This window comes from Melopsittacus undulatus, chromosome 4 (genome assembly GCF_012275295.1).
Source record: "Melopsittacus undulatus isolate bMelUnd1 chromosome 4, bMelUnd1.mat.Z, whole genome shotgun sequence".
Taxonomy (NCBI): Eukaryota; Metazoa; Chordata; class Aves; order Psittaciformes; family Psittaculidae; genus Melopsittacus; species Melopsittacus undulatus.
In genome coordinates this window covers 89,909,314-89,931,156 of record NC_047530.1, presented here as the reverse complement: position 1 = coordinate 89,931,156, position 21,843 = coordinate 89,909,314, and the positions used below count along the sequence as shown (strand labels likewise).

The following is a 21,843-nucleotide window of genomic DNA, read 5'->3' as shown; positions in this document are numbered from 1 at the left end:
ATCACCATGAGGGCATCCTCTATTAAGAATGCTTCTTTCACAAGTCACAAACATGTGAATACATACTTTATAATTCATTTCTCCAAAGAGATGCCAAATGCTTATCCAAACCTCAATGAAAAAGGTTTGGTGATACATGCACCTCTTCCTCTCATGGTCAGGAAAAATACGTCTTCTCTCATTTTACATTCAATACTATAAAAGAAAACGTAACAGTCTGAGTTGTGAAAGCTGTCAAAAAGGCAATTTTCTATTCAGAGCTGTAAAAGGTAATGTCCACCCACAAGGCAAAAAGTTCAAAGAATGTGAGACCAGAGGTTCCATATAAAGAAAAGATAAAGACCTTCTCAACATACGCCTTCATGGCTACACCACTGTCACACAAACATCTTACTAAGAAGTTCAGAGCATATGCTGACTTTGCAAAGCAGCATTCCCTTTTATATTAAACTAATTAACAATATAAGATGAAAGGAACTGCTGCCTTGCAATTAAGTATTTAAAATTTAAGGTATTCATACTGTTGTTTGAAACTCTGCTTTGTATCATTTAATTTCCTTAAAATATTTAAGACTAGGATGGAAGGCTTATGCCACTTTTGGTAACCCTCTTCTTCCTGTCCTCCTGCCTTGCCGTGAGCACTGTTGGACCTTTATTCATCACAGATACTTCCTGGAAGGCATAAGGCAATTTTCTCATGCTCCTGCTTTCCACAGATGGGATCAGGAGCGTCTTCATACCTTTAAGACCATGTGATGGGCTGAAAGTACTAAGGGAATTTAAAAATATTTGAGGCAAATGGGGTAATATTTGTAATATGTGTGATCAGAACTAATGCATCAGGTCCTCCATCACCACCTAAGCTCTAAATAGAGACATAATTTACATTTTTTGCTCAGCCTCAGAGAATTCTTTTCATCTCACTACGTTGACCCTAATCAGGTTAGTTTGTTTAGCTGAGGACAGCAGATATCCCACAAAGATTTCTCTCCCTCCCTATCTACATGACAGGTGTCAGAAGGAACAGAGCTTTCTGAAAACAAAAGCTGCAGTGTCATGTCATAGTCAGCCTAAGCCAGCTGCTCCTAAACAGCAGCCATACTCCCTTGCTGTTCCCTGACAGCATTTGCTGGACATGTTGAAATAAGCTATAGAACTAACATCCAAAAACTAAATGTGTAGAGAAGTACTTGTTTTTTTCCAGATTTAGCCTTTTGAAACTACCTGACAGGGAATCATATATGAGTCAGTGCCAGCATAACACAGGACATAACAAGCAGCAGGCAGGAAGGTGGAGAGGGACAGGGAATGATTGGTTTTGGGGAGCAGTTAGATGGGATTATCTGCAATCACACCTCCCTACAGATCATAAATGGAAGATGAGTTTCAGGTATTATAATCATATGCATTTCCTTTTACCTCTCACAAGGAATTCTTGGCCATCAACCTTAGATTCGCCTTTTGGTTTCTGCAGCAGGGAGATCCAGTGATGCATCTCCTCAGGAGTGTCACTGTTGCAGTGAATCACCCGATTTGCTGTGATGATCACAAAAGAATTTGGTCTGCCAGAAAACAAAAGCACTGAAATTGGTTGTAACCATACAAGTATCTCAACTCACAGCACACCCAAAGCCATGTTCTCTACCTTCCCATATACAATGCAGTAAGAGTCTCTGAATACAAACTACAGAGGAGTGCAGAAAAACTTAAGAGCATCTCCTTTGCAGCCAATCTGAAAACTGATGAATGCAGGGACCAGATAAATGGAATTAAACATCTTTCAAAAGCTATTTCTGAAGACTAGAAAACATTAATCAGTTAATGACCAGCTCTAAAATGTCCTGGGTTCATAGACACAGGACTTTGTTCTATCCTCCAGTCACACGGAGCTAGTGTTAGTACCACTAGACTGAGCTAGTACAGCCATTATCCTCATAGTTATTAACACCAGGCATGCAGTAGAAAACATAGGTCCCAGCAGGGTCCTAAGTTAAAATGGGTTTGAGATTGGTTTTTAAGAGTTCTAAATGATTCTGTTCTTCTCTTGCAACAGACAAATGTGCCCTCCCAAAAGAACATTCACAGTTCTGCACAGAATTGGTGCTCTACAGGAGAACAAAAATATGACCAGCTCCAAGAGGATAGACTCAAAGCTTTGAAAGCAAATAAAGATTTCTGTTCAGCTTACTATTTGTGCCCAGGTTTTTCTACTGGTACACAGATTAACCATGAGGAAGCCATGCTGAGAACTGGCTAAAACATTTTGATCAATTAAATCTTAGTCTGTTAACAAGATACGCATTTCCTAAACTAGTAACCCCAAAGCCTTGGCAACCTGTGTGAGAAAAAAACCCAACAGATCACAGAGGTAAATAATAACTAACATTTTACTCCAGCACTGTAGTAAGAATCTTTGCCCTGTCTGAACCTGTTAACACTGTGGGAAATAATTAAATGTTAATGTAAGTGATACGAAATGTCTCTTCTCTGAAACAAACCAATCTGTGAACTAAAGGTCTGTGCTCTGTTGCACTGCAAAGATTTCAAGAACAACAGATATTTCTCAATTTATCTACTGTTTTCCACATTGGTGTTTCTTTCTGCTAAATTTACAACAAAATTACTCTGTTAAAAAACTGGAAGTGCTGCTTTTGCTGGACATTTTCATTCAGTGTTAGTAATAGGTAAGCCTGTAATTTCTTGAAATTGAGATTATGCTGTTTCCACTTTTAAGAGGAAGAGAAGACCATTTTCACTCAAAGCAAATATATGCAGTGTGAAATTCATGCCTGTGAAATGACACAGCTTGAAACAAGCTACACTTCAGTTATGTTTATGTGGAAAAGAATTCTCATTAACTTAAACAAATGCAAACCCCAAATAAAATCTGGACCTACCCACAAAAATGTTAGAGAGTTTCTAATCTAAGAGATGGTCAGGCTGCTGTACCTACCGATCAGGACTGTCTGAGGCACAGACAGAGTCAATTAGCCCAACATCCAGGGTTCCCTGTACAGTGAGAAAGACACAGAGAACAGGAATTGTTTGCATCTTAAATTACAGACATTCTCACCCATGAGCAGGATTGGAACTGAAAATATTATCCTGAATTCCAATAGCTTGAGTAGAAACTAACATGTGAGAAAGGCACGAGTGAGTCATCTTTTCTCCCTGAACAGCACGAGAAGATGTGCAACGGCTCCATGGGACTGGAGGAAAAAGAGCTACAAATTTCCAAATTATGAAGGTCTGAAATAACCTTCACTGGTATCTCAGTACTGGCAAAATACATAAATACATTGTTCTTCCCAACTGTGTATCTTCTGTCTGGAGTAACTGTGACCCAGACAGAAGTCCCAGACTAGTCCCATAATCCCGTGCATTTTATCTGCATAAGGCAGCCCCAATCTTTCCCTCAAACCAAAGACAGCCATCAGTGATCAAGCTGAGCCACCTACCACATGTTCCCCTTTGTTCTATCATCTTTGTTGTTTCTTTATAATTGTGCAACTTTCTGATGCAGCTGATGAACTATATCATTGCAAGTGCTGGAAAAACATGCACAAAATAGTTAAACACAGAGGGCTCTAAGCATGCCCCACAGACTGGTTGCACAGTAACTCACCACAGCGTTTTTTGGATTGGCCTGTTCATCTTGCATTTCCCTCAGCTGCTGCGCTGTAGCGCTGTGTACTCGGCTCAGGACATTAAACCAACCGCTGGCAATTGAAAGAGACTCACAGTTAAGATTTGGATAGTCAAGCTAGCTGTAGAATATGATCAAGGAATCTGGAGAGCTGCCAGTGGGAAAATTTCTTCATTCACAATTTCCTGAGGACTATAGTACAAAATATCTCTTGGACTGATCATACCAGATTCTAATGTCATCTTTCCTCCCTCCCTATTTATCCATGAAAATTCTGTGCACGTTTTCCAACCCACTGACAGCTGCTCCCACAAAATCCAGTTTTCTACTTGCTATTCAAGGAACTGGAAGCAGGCAATCGCTTTACATAAGCACATGTCGGCAGACTAAGAAGAGCACACAGTAGTTGTAAAGCAGTCAGGATCAGTTGGGAATCTTCCTGGACTAGAGTCCTAGAGACGGCTGGAAGCCTTTCTAACCAGTGTCTCTATGATATGCTCATAAACTCAAAAGTCATATGGCTGCCAATCATGCAGGGTTTATAAGTTAATTTGGACTTAAATTATTTGGCTGTGAAAGAGCTTCTCATTACAGACGTATCTTGAGGCTAATCTCTGTTACAGAGCAAACAGATTCTTATCTGCAGCTTCTAATGATATCGACAAACATCTAGACTCCATGAAGGATTCTCAAATTGGATACTCTATCAGATCTGCTAATCTTGCTACTGCAAATGTTGGTGCTTTCTTGTCCCTCAGAACAGAGACTGATACGGCATTGACAGAGGACCCATTTGTTTTATACTTCTCCTACCAATTCTGCAATGTTATTTTAGGGCAGGCCCATTCCTTTTCCTTCCAGTTGTGGCAGTCCTGGCTTCAGAACTTACTGTTTCTTCAGCTACTGCCCCTTGAATTTGCCTGTTTCTTGTTCATGTGGCTGTTCTTCAGACTATTTCTGTTAGTGTCTAAACACCTTCCCCCATACTCTTCCTACATCCAAATGAAATAATAACCAACCCTAAATAACTCCACAGAATCAGATTAAAGTAGATCAGAGAAGCAGTTACACTGGCTGAACTGAGAGAGTAAAAGCCTTGGTAGCAGTGGAAAAAGTGGGAAGACATGAGCAGCTATGGACAGTAACCTATTGGCTTTACATAGGCAGAATAGGTTGTCCAACCTGCCCTTAAATGACTGATCCCCACTGTCTGGCCAGGACACCAAGGAAGGACATGAGTCATTTGTTTGCTTTGCACTGAGGAGATTTTATCAGATGACACTACAGACTCTAATAAGCTGCAGCCTCTTCTCTGTCTCCTGGGTAAGACCCAGCTGCTCTCGCAATCATTTACAGACAACATGAATAGACTTTTTGTTTGATTGAAGATTCCATTTAATAAATAAATCAGCTATTAGATGTTCCAGGTTGTATTAAGATTTTGTGTGTCTCCTGAAGTAACCCTTGAATTCAGCATGCTTACAACCACGTATGAAGGTGGCAGTCCTCTAACTGACTGATAGGCTGAACCACCATCCCAGAAGCTGCAACTGGGAGTCCCCAGAGTAGGTGTGGTACCTCCCAGTAAGCACAAAATGACAGTCAGGAATGAATCCCTTCTTTTCTCCAGCAAAAGGGAAGTGATTATATTTCCCAGGCTGTACCATGAGCAAGGTGGGTCAGACTTGCACTGAATGAACAAACCTAACAAAACTGCCTCTTGTACCTGGCATCTTCTGGTGACTCTGCGACAATGTGATAAACTCTGTCTTCTGTCACAATGTCCAAGGCATTCTCCTTTTCATGAATGTCCACAATCTCTCTGGAACACAGCAAATCACAAGAGTCAAAACCGAAAAAACTTTCACAAGCATGAATTCCATCTGGCCAACATTTTTTTCCACATTGTATCATTCAACATAGAGAAGGGAAAGCACTGATTCAGATGGCTTATAACTCCAACAGAAACACATTTTTCCAGTATACATTAAGGATTTTAGGATCTTAAAAAGATTTGTGCTGTTAATCTACTACAAAAGCAAAACTGAAGGTGTTAAATGGCTTTTCAAGACACCATCAGACTACAGGATTACACGGAAGAAGAGATGGAAGAAGAGATAACAGGGAGGTTGATACAGAGGGCTGTTTACAAGTGGGGTGTGCCACACTTTTTGGCGCTTTACAGGACCACATAATGCTAACAGATGACTAGTCTCTCCTTTCCTACAGCAGGAGCTGAGGAATTGGCTAAAGTAGCAAAAAGAGCATCCGGGACTCAGGAAAAAGCATAGTACATGTTGCCACATTCAGATCCCACTGTGAGCTTCATACCACCTCTGTGAATGCCTGGAGACGCCAGGAAACAGATGGAGTCAGGGTAGGGGAGAACACATGGGGTATGTACTTAATTAGCCCCTCCTGTTCTGGCTCCTTCCATGGCTTGGAAAGAGCTTCTGCTGAATTATGAAATGCAAGACTGGAAAAAGAACTATCAAGTAATTCCAGACTCCCTCCAGAATAAAACTACAAGTTCTAATTGTCTTTTTCTTTCCTTATGTTTCTGATTCTCCTAGCCCTATGGGAAAAGCATAGGCTGCTGAACTGGTAGCACTAAACGCTTCATTATTAATTTAGAGTGTGAATACTGGGGATCACAAAGATTTATTTCTTCACTCACTTTGCCCTTCTGATATCAATTGTCCCCTTCAGCTTTTCTTCGCTATCATTCTCAAAGTACATCAGCTTGGATTCTCGAAGCACAAACCAACGACGTTTCCAGTTGCGACGTGAAAGTGTTGACATTCCTCCACCTTTTTTATAGAGCCAGCCTGACTTCAGCGCCTCTTGCTTGGTGCGAAACCACATGAAGGCCTCATTCTTCAGAACACACCAGCGCCGCCTCCATGGGTTCATGAGACCTCCTGAAAAGCAAGAAAGCAAGATTTCATCAGACATGCAACAAGAGCCACGCTTCCATTCTGACCCTCCTTCTTCAGTACTTGGTAGGAACTTCAGTTCCTAGATGAAACAAAGGAGCTGAAGGAGGGAAATAAGGTTATGCTTAAGTCTGGACAGAGAAAAACCCCAACAAACTAGTGAAACAAACACAAAATATAGAAATACATGCACTACTATATATTTATACTATCTTCAGTTTTGTAGCTCAGAATGAGTCATTTAAGCCCATACTAAGTGGGCACAATTAAGTCCCAGTGGCAAAGAAAACCAGTTCAATTCCCTCATATCCACCTCCTACTTGTTTGATTCACTTGCGTTAAATAAAGGAAGGGGAAAAAAAGATTAAACAAAGAACTAAGAGACGAAGAAGATGATGGTTCTGGAGAAACAGAAGAGGGAAGTGGGCTTTGTGCTAAAGCACTTACCTTTCATGTAGAGATAGCTGTGAAAATAAGGTGGTCCTGTGCCATTGAAGAGAGTGACTCGTCCATTACAAAATTCTTCATCTGTATCAATGTAAACATCCACTTCTTCTTCACTCTCCAGGAACTACACAGAAAATAAGAAATACAGGCTACTTGGGCTCTCCTGATTGTAGGACTGGAGCAAATTAACAAGGTTAGAAAAGTCACATGATCAGAAGGTGCAAAATTACACATACTCCCTGTGCAAAAAAAGCAATACAGTAAAACTAGAGGCTTGACCGCTTACCCATTAATGCCTAAAGCAATAGTCTCCAGAGCATGGAATTTCCATCACAGAAAGGAAAGTGACATGCAGCAGTGGACATGGCTAGAAAACTCCAGCTACCTGCTGTAACAAACTTCCCTGTTTCAAGGCAGAGCCCACAGTCCAAAGATCTAAACTACTGAAATAATATCACAGTATGTACTCATCCCTGTTCTACAACTATATAACGGCCCTCAACCATAAGAAAGTACTTTACACACGAAACCCCGTATTACCCTATCATTTCCTTTACTTTAAATACAACTTCATTTGATTGGCTTTATTAATTTAATACTAATAAAGGCAGCTCCTTAGACTTTTTCTTTCCCCAAATGCATGTTGCTTTTTCTCATGTTTCCCTTCTGTCCTCTCTCTGTGACCCTGCAAAGTGCTACTCTTTTGTCTCATTCCTGTTCCACTCAGTCATTCTCCTTCTCTTGCCATTAAGTTTCAAAAAGCAAGTACTCTTGGACCAGCAGCTACTGATGGGATCTTGACCCCACCGCAGTTATATCTCGTATGCCTCTTGCTATGACATAGTATCAGCTGTATTTTTCATGGGTCTTACTCACTGTGCAGCTCAATAAAACCCTCCACTTCTTATTTACATTTTATGAAGAATGGTGGAAACTGGTTCAGGCTGTGACAGAATGATTCATGACTTGAAGATCACCTGACAGTGATCCGAGTACCTGTCCACAGAGAAGGTACCTTTACTCAAGCAGATCACATCATAAAATATTCTGATGGCTGGCAGTTGACATTAGGGAAATGCAAACAGGAAAAACCAAGCAACTTTTTTAGAGAGGTCACAATCTTCCATTGGAAAAGAATAGCAAAGGAAGTAAACTGAATTCCTTAAAAATCAACTAATCAATCAATCAATCAATCAGTCAATCATTTTCTAAAGATATTTTATAGCTCTAAGCTCTATTCTCAGAGACATAATTTATCTGAAGTATTTTTATGGCTATCTTTGGCTTCACACCTGAACTCCTCATAATCTTATGCGGGCTTACCTGACATCCATTTCTGTATGGGGATTTATCACTGCATTATTAAGCAGCTAGCCTCAGGGCAATCAGGAAGTTTGGAGCCTAGTACAGGATCTAAATTGAGATGCACCAAGTGTAGAGGTAATAGCCCAGCTTTACTACCATGTCACTGTCCCCATGGTAGGGGACAGTGGGACTGAAAAGGTTCAGTGGGACTGAAAAGGTTCAGTCTCGGTTATGTGCACTGGGACCTAGCCTGGATAAGCACAGCAATTTCTTGTAGCTTTAGAATAGCTTATCTATTACACAGTAGCTGAAAATAAACCCTTGACTCTGAACAGTAACAGGACTAGAACGAGAGAAGCTTTAGTGATGGAAACAAATCAAACCCCAGCCCTTCCCATTTCCTCTTGTGACTGTCCACTGAAAGCTCAGGCTGCTTCTGTGAAATCTCTCTAAGGCAGAACACATACCTACAAGATACTAGTTGCCTGCTTTCAGTCTTCCTAAAGGGTATTAGGTTAATATAAGGTGATGGAAAAAACCTAAAATAGTCTAGAGACATGTGCTAGCTTCTGTACCAGTAGACACTGGACAATCACAAGCCCTCTGGCCTTCGGCCTACCTATGACTCTTCCCTTTTTTTTTCAAGCTGATCATTGATGTAACAGGGAGTTATATGTTAGTAATAATACCCAGAGCAAGCAGACACAGAGTAAGAAGACAAGGATATTAAGAATACCAACAAAGTTACACTAGTGTCTGGAAAAGTAAAGGGAGAGCATCTTACCGAGTCCAGGCTGCCACGGTTGGAGTCCAGGCTGGTACCATGGGAATGTCTCAGTCCTTCCTCACCATTCAGAGGCTCAGCTGAGGTGCTACCTGCATCTCCACAGCCATCAAATTCCTCATGGTCATAGTCAGACTCCACATCTGGGGGGGAAGTGTAAATCGGCTCTCCCACCTCTCTACTGTTACTCCTCTCTGTATTTGAGACAGTGCTGTAAATGGTCTCTGCTGGATCAGATAGAGCCCTCTGCTCCTTGGGGCTAGTGGTTCTATCCACAGGTTGCTCTGGAGCAGGAACAACCTCTCCAGCTTCCCTATGGAGAACTGAAAGGCTTGTGTCTGTGACTTTCTCTGAGTAGTTATTGCTGCTTCTTGTGCCATGCTGATTCAAGACCACCAAACTGGAAGTTGGTCGTCCTTCGTCATCAGCATGAAAACCCTCATCCACTTCTTCTTCAGCCAGTGGTGCCACCAGGCTGCAGTCAATGTTTAGTGTCCCCTCACTAGAAAGTGAGCGCTCCAAGTTCTGCACACTTTCATCCAGATTACCAAAATCCAGCAGCTCCAAGAACTCTTGGGCAACCCTAGATGCCTCCTTTTCCAGCCTCTGGATCTCTTCTTCTCGCTGCCGATTGATTTCATTCCTGGTATTTTCACAGAGGATAGACATGTGATCTTCTTTCTGTTGCTGCAACTTCTCAATCTCCTTCTCCAGTCTTAAAATCTCCTCCATCTGACGTTTCTCCTCTTCTTGCAGGGGAATATCTACCTCCTCAGTCTTTACTGCTTCCACCTTAAAGAATATATATAACAGTGTTAAAGCAGTTTCTTCAATTATCTGTGTTCTTTGCCTGGATACTTCATTCCTCATATCTTGTTTGCCTTGTACTTCCCATTTGCAAAAAAGGTGACTCTAAGCATCCTGCAACCATCCATGGTATAAAAGCTAAAAGTAGAAATAATGGATTTTCACATACCTCCTTTTTTTCCAGCAGCCTACCTCCTTTCTGAATCTTACAAATAAACTCACTGGAATCGGTGAAATTTTAGAAGATCCTCTCTGTCTGCTGCTCATATATAGCCCTTTGTACCCTTCAATTTGGGTAAAAGCATTCTGAAAGCCCATTGCCTCTTTCTGAACTATCTCACACACATAAAGGAGCAATATGAATACATATATGCACTGCCTGCTTAAGAGCCGAAGATTTCCTGGAAATTCATTGGAAGATTTGGGGACTTCGTTGCTTCCTGAGATGGGGGTCTGACCATGAGAATCTAGGTCTGGAAGGGGTACTTGCAGTGAAGTAAGGACTACATCCATTCCAATCTCACTCCACCAAAACTCCACCCAGAATTTCTTGGCATTCTTTAGCATCACTGGACGGATGATGACTGGCTGCTGAAGACTCAGTCTTCCTGTTCTCCATAACTAAAGTAACAGGAAATTTCTAGCAAGTACACAATAATTAGAAGACGGAAGATACCGGTAACTTTCACTGACATTTAGCTCTAAGTTAAAGCCACCTTCCCCTCCACGGAGGATGCTGAAAACACACACACACAAGGAAAAACAAAAATAAATTCCGAAAGGATTTCATGTACTTCCTGAATGGGGTGTATGACAATGCAGCCAATGAACTGGCCCATTTAAGGTACAATCCTTGCTTTCTTTAGTTATCCTGTTGATTGCTCTCTACTTGATTCTTACTTGTGGACAAATGCATTTCTATACTCTAACTTATCATCTCTCCAGAACAGAGCTGGCCTAAAACTGGGGAACAAGTGGATTGAGACAAGAAGTAAGAAAATACGCAGCTGTTTTCACACACCTCAGGGTAGGTGGTATGCTCTTTGATATATCAAGTACCAACAATCAGATCAGTTACAAGGACTTTATTTTAGCCATGGCAGCAGCTGGCTGCACTTATTTTGTCTGTTACAGGCAACAATCCAGCAAAACAGACTGTCACAGTTCAGCACATCACAAGGTCATATAATAAGCTCAAGCACTAGAGAGAAGAAAGGATGTCGCATGTTCAATAAGAAATTTTCAAATAGGAACTATGCAGGCTGGTACATGAGCCTTGAAAAAAACACCACCTTGTTCACTCTATGCTCCTGTGCCAAAGCCAAATATCTGCAGGTTTTGAATGAACAAAGCCAATTTCTTAAATAGTGTTGCCACAATAAAAATACTAGCACTGGTTAAAGTGTAGGCAATGAGGGACCCTTCACAGATACTCAATAGAAAATGTATGTAAAGAATAACTCTTAAACTTACCTGAGCCACCTGGAGTAGCAGATTCAGTTGGTCCTTTTCTCTATTAAGAAACAAGACACAATAGTCAAGAGATAGTCCCAGTTCTCCTATATGAGGCTTTCAGAATTACATGGACACATCACCCCTCCACAGTTAAGGTTAAAGTATGTACCTGTGGTAAGACTGAATTAAAAGCTTTTGTGATTAACTGAAAATCCAATTCTCTGTGGTTGGCATGACCTTCATGGATACAACAAATTTCCTCTGCACACTTAGCTTTCAGATCAGTCAGGAAAACAGACTAGCTAGAACACACTAGGAAGGACACTGGAAACACTGTCAGAAGGACTGATCAGGTAGACTCATGATAAATGTAAACAGAATCTTCTGAAGTACTGTACATCCACTGATATTAAATGAGACTGTACCTGCATGACTGACAGATACCAGGAAACTCTGTGGGTTTGGTTTTTTAAAAAACAGAATTATTGTAATACCACAATGGAATTTGTGCTTTGTTTGGCTTTTACTTTCTATTCTAGAGACCTGAGTGCTCCAGCTTGCGTAACTTCTCAATGGCATGCAAAACATAGCTTACCAGTAAGGGCTGCAAGAGTCAGTTTGTTAGTAAACATGAGTAGAGTTAAAAACTATCCCACAGTACTGCATCTCTACTCAGATCAAAAAGGTTGTACTTCAAGAGAAAGCTGTCGCTATTATGGCCAGTTTCTCCATAGTAACCATGCTACAAGCGACTGAACTAGCCGAAAATGCCAGGGTCATGCACAGGAAGCAGGGATAGTATGTGGCTGGATGGAAGTCTGCCTGTAGTAACCACTGTGCAGCTGAATTCAGACTGGCAGTAGGAATTTTCAAACCTATAATACGACCCCAAGCAGAACAGGAGGGCAACAATATTTATTTCCCAGGGCCTTCACCTTTCCCAGCCAAACTCTAAATTGCAGCTGCTGGTCACAAAGTTCTCACTCTTGCACTCTCCCTCTCAAAAAAAAAAAAAAAATTCCAGGAAATGTTTATAAATGAAAGCTGACATGAGTGAGATCCAGATGGTTCCAACTCTACTGAAAGATCTCTAAGAGCCATGGGTTAAACAATTGCCTTAAATGATAAGGCAGAGAAGTAGAGCCATTTTAAAACAAATCAAGAATACCACTTACAATCTACACACTAATCCCTGCAACTGTTCCTTGCACTTTTTAGACTTCTGATATTTCTTGCTGCTTTCCATTCATCTCCAACTGATTCACACTCTTCCTGAAATGTGATACCCAAAAATAAGGACAGTACTCCAACTGAAGCCGTACAAGTGCCAAGCAGAACAGAGGAATCACCCCCACATCTCACAGAAAGGATCCTGTTTATAAACAGCATTTGCTTTCTCCTCTCACACAGCATGACACTGGAAACATACTCAACTTTGCCTCCAAACCTTCTTCTGCAGTTGAAGTACGCATTCGTTTTTCTCTCTCTGTGCATTTGATTATTCCTACTTGTAGACCTGCATATGTTTGTATTGGAAGTTACCCTACGTTTTCCAGACCCTTTCTTCAATTTGGCAGAACTATTCAAATTATAATCCTGTCTAGTTTTATACTTACAGCCCCCCAACAGATGGTTTTATCTGCAGATTTAATAAGGGTATTCGTATTTTCTCATACAAGTTATTATGAAAACATTGCACTAGCACAAACCATGGAAAAATCCCACTCAAGAGTTCTTTCCTATTTAATGAGAGCCTACTATTGCTTACTAATTAAAATGCAATGGGTTGGAACTAGATGATCTTAAGGTCCTTTCTAACCGTAACTATTCTGATTCTATTAATATAATGCATTAAAACCACAAATCCTAATCTTGCTTCATGTATTTTTTTCCAAACCACATTCGTTATAGTGTCTTAGAGAATCGTCATAATATGCCAAAATCCCTACCTACTCAAAATCAAGTTATCCACCCTGTATGGCTTTTCCCTCTCCAGAGGGCATGTCATAAGCTGTCAGAGGAGGAAACAAGTAACTTAATGTTGTTTGTTCTTCAGAAATCCATGTTAGCTCTTAACTCCTTTATCAAGCATTTACCACTGTTTGTTTCAGTATCTTCTTGAAACTGAGGTTAGGCTGACTGGTCCACAATTCCCTCTTTCTCCCTCTTCCGATTTTAAATGGGGGTTTGGAATTTTCCCATTTTATAGAAATTCCACTCATACCCACAAAGCAGGAGAAAGAGAATAAAATAGAACTGCTTCAGCTGGTCTCTGAAGTACCCAAACTTTGATTTCACTAAGTCTGGATGACTTTGTAATCTGATTTATCTGAGTGTTCCCTAACCTTTTATTTTCATATTAGGTTCTCAATTCACATCTGTGTTGTTTTATTCCTTCTGGGGAAGACAAAAAAAAATAGTATAAAATACTTCAGCTTTCTCAACATTATATTTTTTTTCTTCCTGTTGAACAGTAGACCAAATTGCTCCATATCTCCCCAAGTGTATGCACAATAACTGCATGCCAACTTTTAGTTTGTTACAATCCACGTTGCATCTTGGGCCTTCTAATTTTCTCCTTGCATGTGTGTTGGGTTTTTTTGTTTGTTCTCAGTAGATTAGCCAATCTGCAATTTCTGTGGACTTCCACTTCATTTTTGAGGTCCCATGGAAGTTCAGGATTTAGCCAAGTTTGTCTGCTAGTACCTTTTTGGCTAATCACTCTGAATGAAGCCATTTGACTTCAAGCAGAAAATGAAATCAAAATGAGCTGTTCACCCAATTCCTAGAAACACTGACACTTCTTTACAATGATGCTGAGTTCATCACACCTTTCATGGGGCTGGGAACCAAAGGGTAGGAACAGAAACACACTAGACTGAATAAGCTAAATAGGTTCTTTTATCTAGGTGAGGACAGGCTCTACATAGTACAATGAGGACTTTAGACCCAAGAGAGTGTCTGTAGTATTTGACATTCTGAACTTGCACAGCTGTTGTTGAAAACTGACATATTGATAAAAAGGAGCCTTCAGTGTTGGTCAACAAATTCCTTGACTAAACTTCATCACTCTTGTCACTGACTCCATGTCTTGTCCCAGCAGATACATCACCCTACTACCTGCAGTGAAACTGCAAGCAATTTCTTTTTCTTGTGACATGATTCTAACCTTAGAATTTTCTGATGCTTGTGAGAAATATTAAGTCTGCCAAGATCCAACATCAGGACAAGTATGTTAGAAAAGACTATAAAAACCATAACCAACTATTTATGAAAAACTTCATGTCACAGGATTATTTGTTCAAACTTATGTAATAATCTCATAGTTTAAGTGTTATGCTTCTTAAAATGAATATCAAAAGAGACACCCAGTTTTGCTTGGATGTAGGTAACCATGGAGCAAACAGTAAATGATATGAGGTGCAGGATTCTCAATAGGTATACTGTCAGTGCTCACAGATTGCCTCTTTTTGTCACACTAGCTTTTCCTTTCTCCTTCTGATCTCTTGGCACATCCATATCCCTGATGAGAGATACACAGCAGCAGAAACACATGTATATTCTCATGAATGTAAGAACAACAGTAGCAGCAGAGGTACACTGCCCATCTTGCTCTCTGATGCATCTCACTGGACATACCCATGATATTGGCATCTTCTCATACTGCTAATCCTTCGAGAGTTTGGAAGACTGCATAAATCTTCCTTTACAGCTACAAAAGCAACAAGAAAAATATGCATCTTTGCCTGATCAGTGAAGCTTTCATGTACTTTCCATAGCAGAATACCATGTAGATTCCAAAGGGAAAAATGCACTGCAATTTGACTTCCTAAGTGAAGTAGGATACTCTTTTTCTATGCTGCTTTTCTATTCTAAGCTGCCCACAAGCACACCCCAACTCTGTCCCCTGGCATTGGGCCACTTTCTCATGCAACTGCTGTTCCAGTGTCATGAGACCTGCTTGTACACCTCCCTTAGTGCTAGCGAACTATAAGTGCAAGATACCATCTTGTACCTTTCCTTCACCTCTTCCTCTTCCTGTTTCCTCCTACGCTCCTCCTCTTCTTGCCATTGTCTTTCCTCTTCCTTTCTTCTGATCTGTTCTTCCTCTTCTTGCCTCCTTCTCTCCTCCACTTCCTGCTTCCGCCGGAGTTCCTGCTGCAGCAGGTGCTGGTAGAGGCTGCGAGCCAGGCGGCCACGCCAGTGCTTCTGCAGGGTGACTGCAGAGGCCTTCAGTCGCAGCAGGCTCTTCTTCCAGAAGTATGCTCGGTAGTTCTTTTGGATTATAACAACACTGGCTAGCACCTTCCGATACTTCTTCCTAAAAACAGAACCAGATACTTAATGTGCCATGAAGTAATATAGGCTTTGCATTTCTCATGCCCTGGTATATTGATCAATCTTACCATGTCCACAGAAAAATTAATTTGGAAAAGCAGTCCTCAGAAATTACACAACTGCTGTTCCTTTCCTGCCATTACCCATAAATCATATCCTCCTCACTGTTCTCACTCCTCTATCTACCCACTGGTTTGTTTCCATGGGCACGTATGTTTGTGAAGACTCTCGGAGGATGAAGGACAGGTATTTAGCACACAGAAAGAGATGGCCCACTGGTCCAAAGTCTCCTTGCCTTGCACATACACACATTCACTGTACAATTTGAATAAATCCACACTGAGTGATTATGCTAATAAAAGCATCTAAATAGCGTTACTATATGAGAACCAAGTCCCGAACTGACTTATCTTTTCAGTGGCCAAAAGTTAATTACTCTAGGAAAAGCAAAAATGGGCAAAAAAGAATCTGGTCACGTTAATCTTGCATTGTTTGGGGGAAAACACAGTGATACTACAATACTGATTGCTGAACGTAACACTGTAACGGGGTCCCACAGACACATACTTATATTGCACAATATTTTGCTTAAACAATAATGATATTATAATCAACTTTGCAGCACTTTAAAACAAAAAAAACATAGCATGGCCTTAAAAAGAATCACCATTCAGTATTTTTGTGGTCTAGTGAAGTTCTAGAAAAGTCAGCTCTTGCCTTTGCATTACAAACTATTTTTACCAAGGACCTGAAAAAAAAGTCACTGGTAGAAGTTTGTACATGATACACAAACTAGACAAATCTCAAAGAGTTACTATTACACAGTAATCTGTAAGCTATTTGTAAAGCTAAATTTGTAAGCTAGATTCAAGAAAACATTAAACAATCCAAAAGAGCCAAACATAAGGTCTTGTATGGAAGAATCAAAGGCCAAACACACCTGATGTGGGGCTATGTTAGAAAGCAGCAAGTCAAAAAAAGATTTTGGGGGCACAGATGATAAGATTCCACCAAAATGCTATAAATAAAAAATAATCACTGGGATTCTTACATTTGCAAGTAGAAATACTGTGTAGAAGGGGACTGCACTGCTTCTTTTATCCTGTGTTCAGTGTTAGCACCTCCATTTCCAGAACAATGTTAGACCCTCAAGTGATTTCTGAAGAAGCAGGATTGGAAGCAGAAATTCTGGCTTACAGAAAGAGAGCACTTGTTTCATGACCTTAAGAAAGAGAAGGCTATGGAAATGCTTGATCCCTGTCAAAGTACCCACATCTTTGGGAGCCATTTCCATTTATCCAAAAAGAGACAGAATATTTAATTGACCTGCAGCTGAAGTCTGTTCAGCCTGAAAATAAGTGGATATTTTTTAGAAGTAACTGAATATATCTTAGACACCTTAAGATCTTGCTGTAGGAAAATGTTAATTGATACTATTAAAATCAAAACCTTCTTCACTCCAAAGCAGAATTTGCAGAGGGAAATGTTATGGGGCTGTTATACAGGATCTTAGGCAAGCAGGCCTCAGTAATCCTGTGAGGTCTTGCAGTCCTAGAAAGCACACCACTCTCGCATATCCTTCCCACAGACCTTCTGCAACCCCCTGAGGAAAAGACACACCTCAAAATCCCTTTCCTGGCAATCAAACCCTTTTCAAATGGCAACAGGGATCCATGCTGACAGTTTGCCACCAACCTGCACATCAGATACGTCAGCCTAGTCAAGAAAGCCAGGAGAGGGATGCTAATAGCAGTACTGTGCAGAGGTCATGCTCTTTTCTGTAAGTATTAAGTCAAAAGGAGGAAACACAAAGAAAAGGAAGAGGAAGGGGTGATAAGAAGTGGGAGGTTTTAGATTAATTGCTCCAGAGCTGCAGTCCCCTCACCACTGCTCCCTCTCTTCTCCCTGTGCCCTGCACATGGGGTGTGAACAGCTGCAGACGCACCCTCTGCCAAGGCAGATGTAAGCGCATCAAAAAGGGTACTCTGACTTTTACAAAATGCATCTGCCAGAAACTCTCTCAAGTGCAACATGTGCCAAGCCCTGCCCAGCTCCAGGCCAGCTCTGCCTGCTAATCTGCCAGGCTGAAGTGCCCTCTCATTCCTCATGACCGCAGCCAAGCTTGCGGACGCCCTTCGGCTGGAACTGCTGCACACAGGCCATGAATTTCATTCCCCTTGTTCAGCTTTCCACTCACCCTCTTGCACTGGCCTAGGAAATAAAATCTACAATCCACGCTGAGGAGCTGGGAGACATCCTGACCATGTATCACAAGAGAAAACAGGGTGGCTGCAAGGCTCCTATGCCACATGTTGGAATTTAGTTAATTACTCTGTTGATGAGCTGTACTTAGCAGTTATGCCTCCAAGGACTAGCGAACACAAAGCTATGGAGCAATTTCTTACTGTCTTCTTTCCCTGAGCAATAGCGTCCTGCAGAATTCAGGGAAACAGCCAAATTTGTACACGGATCTTGCAGCTTACAGTTGCACAGATTAACTATAAAAAAATGGGATCACTTGAATGGGCTTGATTTTGTTGCCTCACATTTTAGTGATTAGTCAGAGATACTACTAGGCTGTAGGGAATGCAACAAAGAAAATGTTCTCATCCTTAGGACTGATTTTCCAGGCTCACAGAACAAATTCACAAAGGGGAAGAAACCAGTAAAATCTTTCCTGTGGCATATGTACCCTTCTTCACCAACCTACTTTGCATGAGTCTGAATGGATTTAAATACACTTTTCCTTGCAAAACTAATAGAAATGGTGTCAAGCTCTAGGCAGCACACCCTGGTACTCCTGACCTCTGCCTAAGTCTGCACAGACTATTCAGCACTCACCCAGATGAAATCCCCTCTTGCTGGACCTTCTCCAATACAGGTGCAGTGCAACTGGAAACTCTTCACAGAAAAGTTTTCCTGTGTCCCTCCCTAGCTCTTTCCTCACTCCCTGCTCTCCTCCCTTGCAAAGTCCAGTTACCTCCAACTGCTTGTAAGGATTCCCAATCTGGCTGCAGAAGTACAGCTTGCTCTTGAAGAAGGGACTCAGGAGAGCAACGTGTGGGATGTGCAGACTGGCCGACCTCAAGATTTCTAGCCAAAAGGAACACTGCTGCAACACTGTCTCCATCACAGCCCTGCAAGGCAGCAGCTACCTTCCCAGGAACTCAGAAAAGCAGTAATTCAGTTTGCCTGCAGTGATGTTTCCCAGAAAAATCAATTATCCTGTGCTAATCCCTACCCCTCTCTCCAAATGCTAGACACAAAGTAAAATAGAGCAGAGGCCCTGACACAAAGAACTCGCAAGCTCATGTACAAACAATGGAGCTAGCTCATTTGTCTTCCTAGAGGGAAATAAGCCAATGAATAAAAGCCCCCGAGACTGAATGTGTATTTTGCTGATATTCCACATTATCAAGGCAGGGTACAACCTTGCACACGTTTCACAACACAAAATGAGCTACCTGGTGTAACTGGAGCTGTAAGAAGGGTTCCTGCTGCAAGAGCTCTGTTGGCCAGGGCTTTCACCTCCTCACATCCCTGACTGACAGGTGTCTGGAGTAGAGACCAGCCAGAAAAGAGCATCTTACTGGGATTAAGTGTGCATGCCACAGTCATTAAGGAGTCAGCTGTTAACACTAACTGCAAGGGGCAGAGGAGGGGCGGTTTGTCTGCAGTTGGTTCTCCCAACCCTCCTCCAGTCAGGTGCAAAAGGGAGCGGCAAGAGGAGATTACTGGTGCAAAGCTGGCCAAAAACCAATTCTGAAGAGTTAATTAAAAGGAGAGGGAGATCACGAGGCAAACAGGCAGGGTGAGGGAAGAGGGTGAGCAAAGGCAGAGCTGCAAGTTGAGGAAGAAGCGATTTGCAGGGGGAGCAGAAACCAAGAGTTGACAGGCATAAGGAAAAGGAGGGGACCCAAGGTATAGGTGGGGCTCAGCCAGGAGAGCCCTGAAGGCAAGGAAAAGGTGTCATCGGAGGCAAGCAGTAGGTGCAGAGGTCCCTGCAGAAGCCTGCTGAGGGAGGGTGCAAGCGTGCACAGAATTGAAGAAGAGGTGTCAAAAGGTGCAGAAAAGTTTCAGCAGAACTGATGCTGGCAGGGAGGGCAGATACTGCAACTCTCCCTTGGAATACTGGAGGGGGAGAAGGGAGGATGCGAAGGGACTATAGAGCAAAGCAGGGGGTCAGGGCAACCCAGGCAGGAAAGCACAGGGATGGTGGGGCTGCCCCCAGCACTGACCTTGCCATGTAGCCCAAGACGTGGGCCCGGATGACTATAGCTGCTTTCCTCAACTCCTCTTCCCGATCCTTCTCCAGCTTCTGCTCAAGAGCTTCCTTCAGGAAAACCTGACGCCACGGGGAGGAGTTTCAGTAAACACAAAGAGAGGAAAGAAGTCAGTCCCCGGGAGAGCCAGGAGATTTCATCCCCGGGTGGCCGGCGCTGAGCGCGCCCCGTGTCCCGGCGGCCGCCGCCGCTCCAGCGCCCGCTTCGGCGCGTCCCCCGGGCAGCCCAGCCCGCACGCAGGGCACCGGGAAAAGTTCTGCAGCAACACGAACCAAACTCCGTACCCAACCCCCGCCGCCCTCACGCTGTGGTCAAGACTTAAAAGAGAGAGGGAGGGAGCGGAGGAAGGAGGAAAAGAGGAGGGAGGAGGAGAGCCTGTGCTTGCGCCTGGGATTAACTCTTTCCCAGCTGAGAGCTTTCCCTGCACAGTCCAGTACCTTCCTGCAGCTGGCACTGATACCTGCTTGGGTGATTAAATATTTTGCAAAGAGACTCCTCCGCATTTCAAGGAAAGGGAGAAAAATTCAGATTTCTAGACTCCAGGAAGAAATCTTAACAGCAATCCTGATAATGGAAGACAGCTGGAAAGCTAAAAGCCCCGTCGGGGTGCAAAGCTGAGTGCACCCTCAGTCCTCTGAAGCTGAAATCATTCCCCAGCCTCCAGGAATTCAGAGGTGGAGATGCTTCTTTGCTGAAGAGGCTCAGCAGTGGAATATACATTAGGAGAAACTGAAATACTACTGGTTGCACTTCAGTGTCCGGTATTTTAGTTCTCAACCATCTTTCATCACCAGTATTTCAGTCCTCTGCTCAGTGCCAAACACTTATTTGAGGGATGACGGTGCTATTTTAGAGACAAAAGGACTGAGATACAAGCAAGATAAGGGCATATTTACAGGAATTGTGTTGACATATCTGAGCTACTTTAAATTAGATGGCTTGCATTATGTTAGCACAGGTTTCAGCACAAAATGTTCAAATAAATGCTTTGCTTTTTGAGATGGACTGCAGGATACATGGAGCTCCATGGCACTGTGGGTACACTGCTAGCAGTACCCAGCCTAGAAGAAGTTGGCCAAGAGTTAGCTGTGCCCATACAAGCTGTAGTCAGAGCAGCAACTGCCATATGGCCACACTTGTGTGACCTGCTGCCTGACATTGGCTAAATCACTGCCAGCGCCAGCAGCAGAAGGGGCTGCTACTAGGAAAGTGCCCTACTTGTTAAAGCACTGCTGTGAACCTGGGCTGTGAGCTGACATTCATCAACCTGCAGAACTACATTAGTCAGTAAAAATGCCTTACAAATTTATTAGATTCATGTGGCTATACTGAGAGGCCAGAAGGATGTCCAGAGATTTGAACAGTTTACTCTAGTGCTCTACACAAACTCTCCCCTTCTCCACTTACCTCCCCTTATGTCTCTGCATGCTTCCCCTTCCATCACTGCTTTTGGCCTCATCACTTTATTTAGGCTCTTTTCTCCCCCTGCAATGATCACCATGTATTGAAGCCTCTCCCTGCGTTGTTACCCATAGCCAGTGGCTTCCCTGGACGTGAATTTTTCCTGAGAAGCCATTTCCATTAAGATGGCCTTAAGAAATGAGCTGTTTTGTAATGACTAAGTAACCATGGGTAGCATTAAAAGAAGGTTCATTATCAAGGTACTGCCAACCATGAAGCTGGCATCCTTCCCTGCAAGTTGTACATCCACTCCCTCTGTCAACTCAACAATCTTCTAAAGACTTCTCTGAGGCAGAGATTGCTCTTTCCATTACATTCCAGAACCAAGCAGCAGTCACCCATTTCAAGAATGCAGCCAGCAAAACACTGTCTCAGTCCATT

The 21,843-nt window shown here is 42.4% G+C and overlaps 1 protein-coding gene across 1 annotated transcript in view; it reads right to left on the bottom strand.

Moving 5' to 3' along the window:
• The window catches only part of LOC101875296 (unconventional myosin-X-like), an 82,401-nt gene that overhangs the window by 16,448 nt on the left and 44,110 nt on the right, over positions 1–21,843 (bottom strand). Inside the window, exons 21-30 of the mRNA XM_031053156.2 lie at positions 19,957–20,063; positions 15,396–15,701; positions 11,399–11,438; positions 9,119–9,910; positions 7,030–7,153; positions 6,324–6,567; positions 5,373–5,468; positions 3,626–3,719; positions 2,954–3,009; positions 1,420–1,562 (exon numbers count right to left, since the gene is read on the bottom strand). Coding sequence (XP_030909016.2) covers positions 1,420–1,562; positions 2,954–3,009; positions 3,626–3,719; positions 5,373–5,468; positions 6,324–6,567; positions 7,030–7,153; positions 9,119–9,910; positions 11,399–11,438; positions 15,396–15,701; positions 19,957–20,063 — 2,002 coding nt within the window. The remainder of the gene's footprint in view (positions 1–1,419; positions 1,563–2,953; positions 3,010–3,625; positions 3,720–5,372; positions 5,469–6,323; positions 6,568–7,029; positions 7,154–9,118; positions 9,911–11,398; positions 11,439–15,395; positions 15,702–19,956; positions 20,064–21,843) is intronic.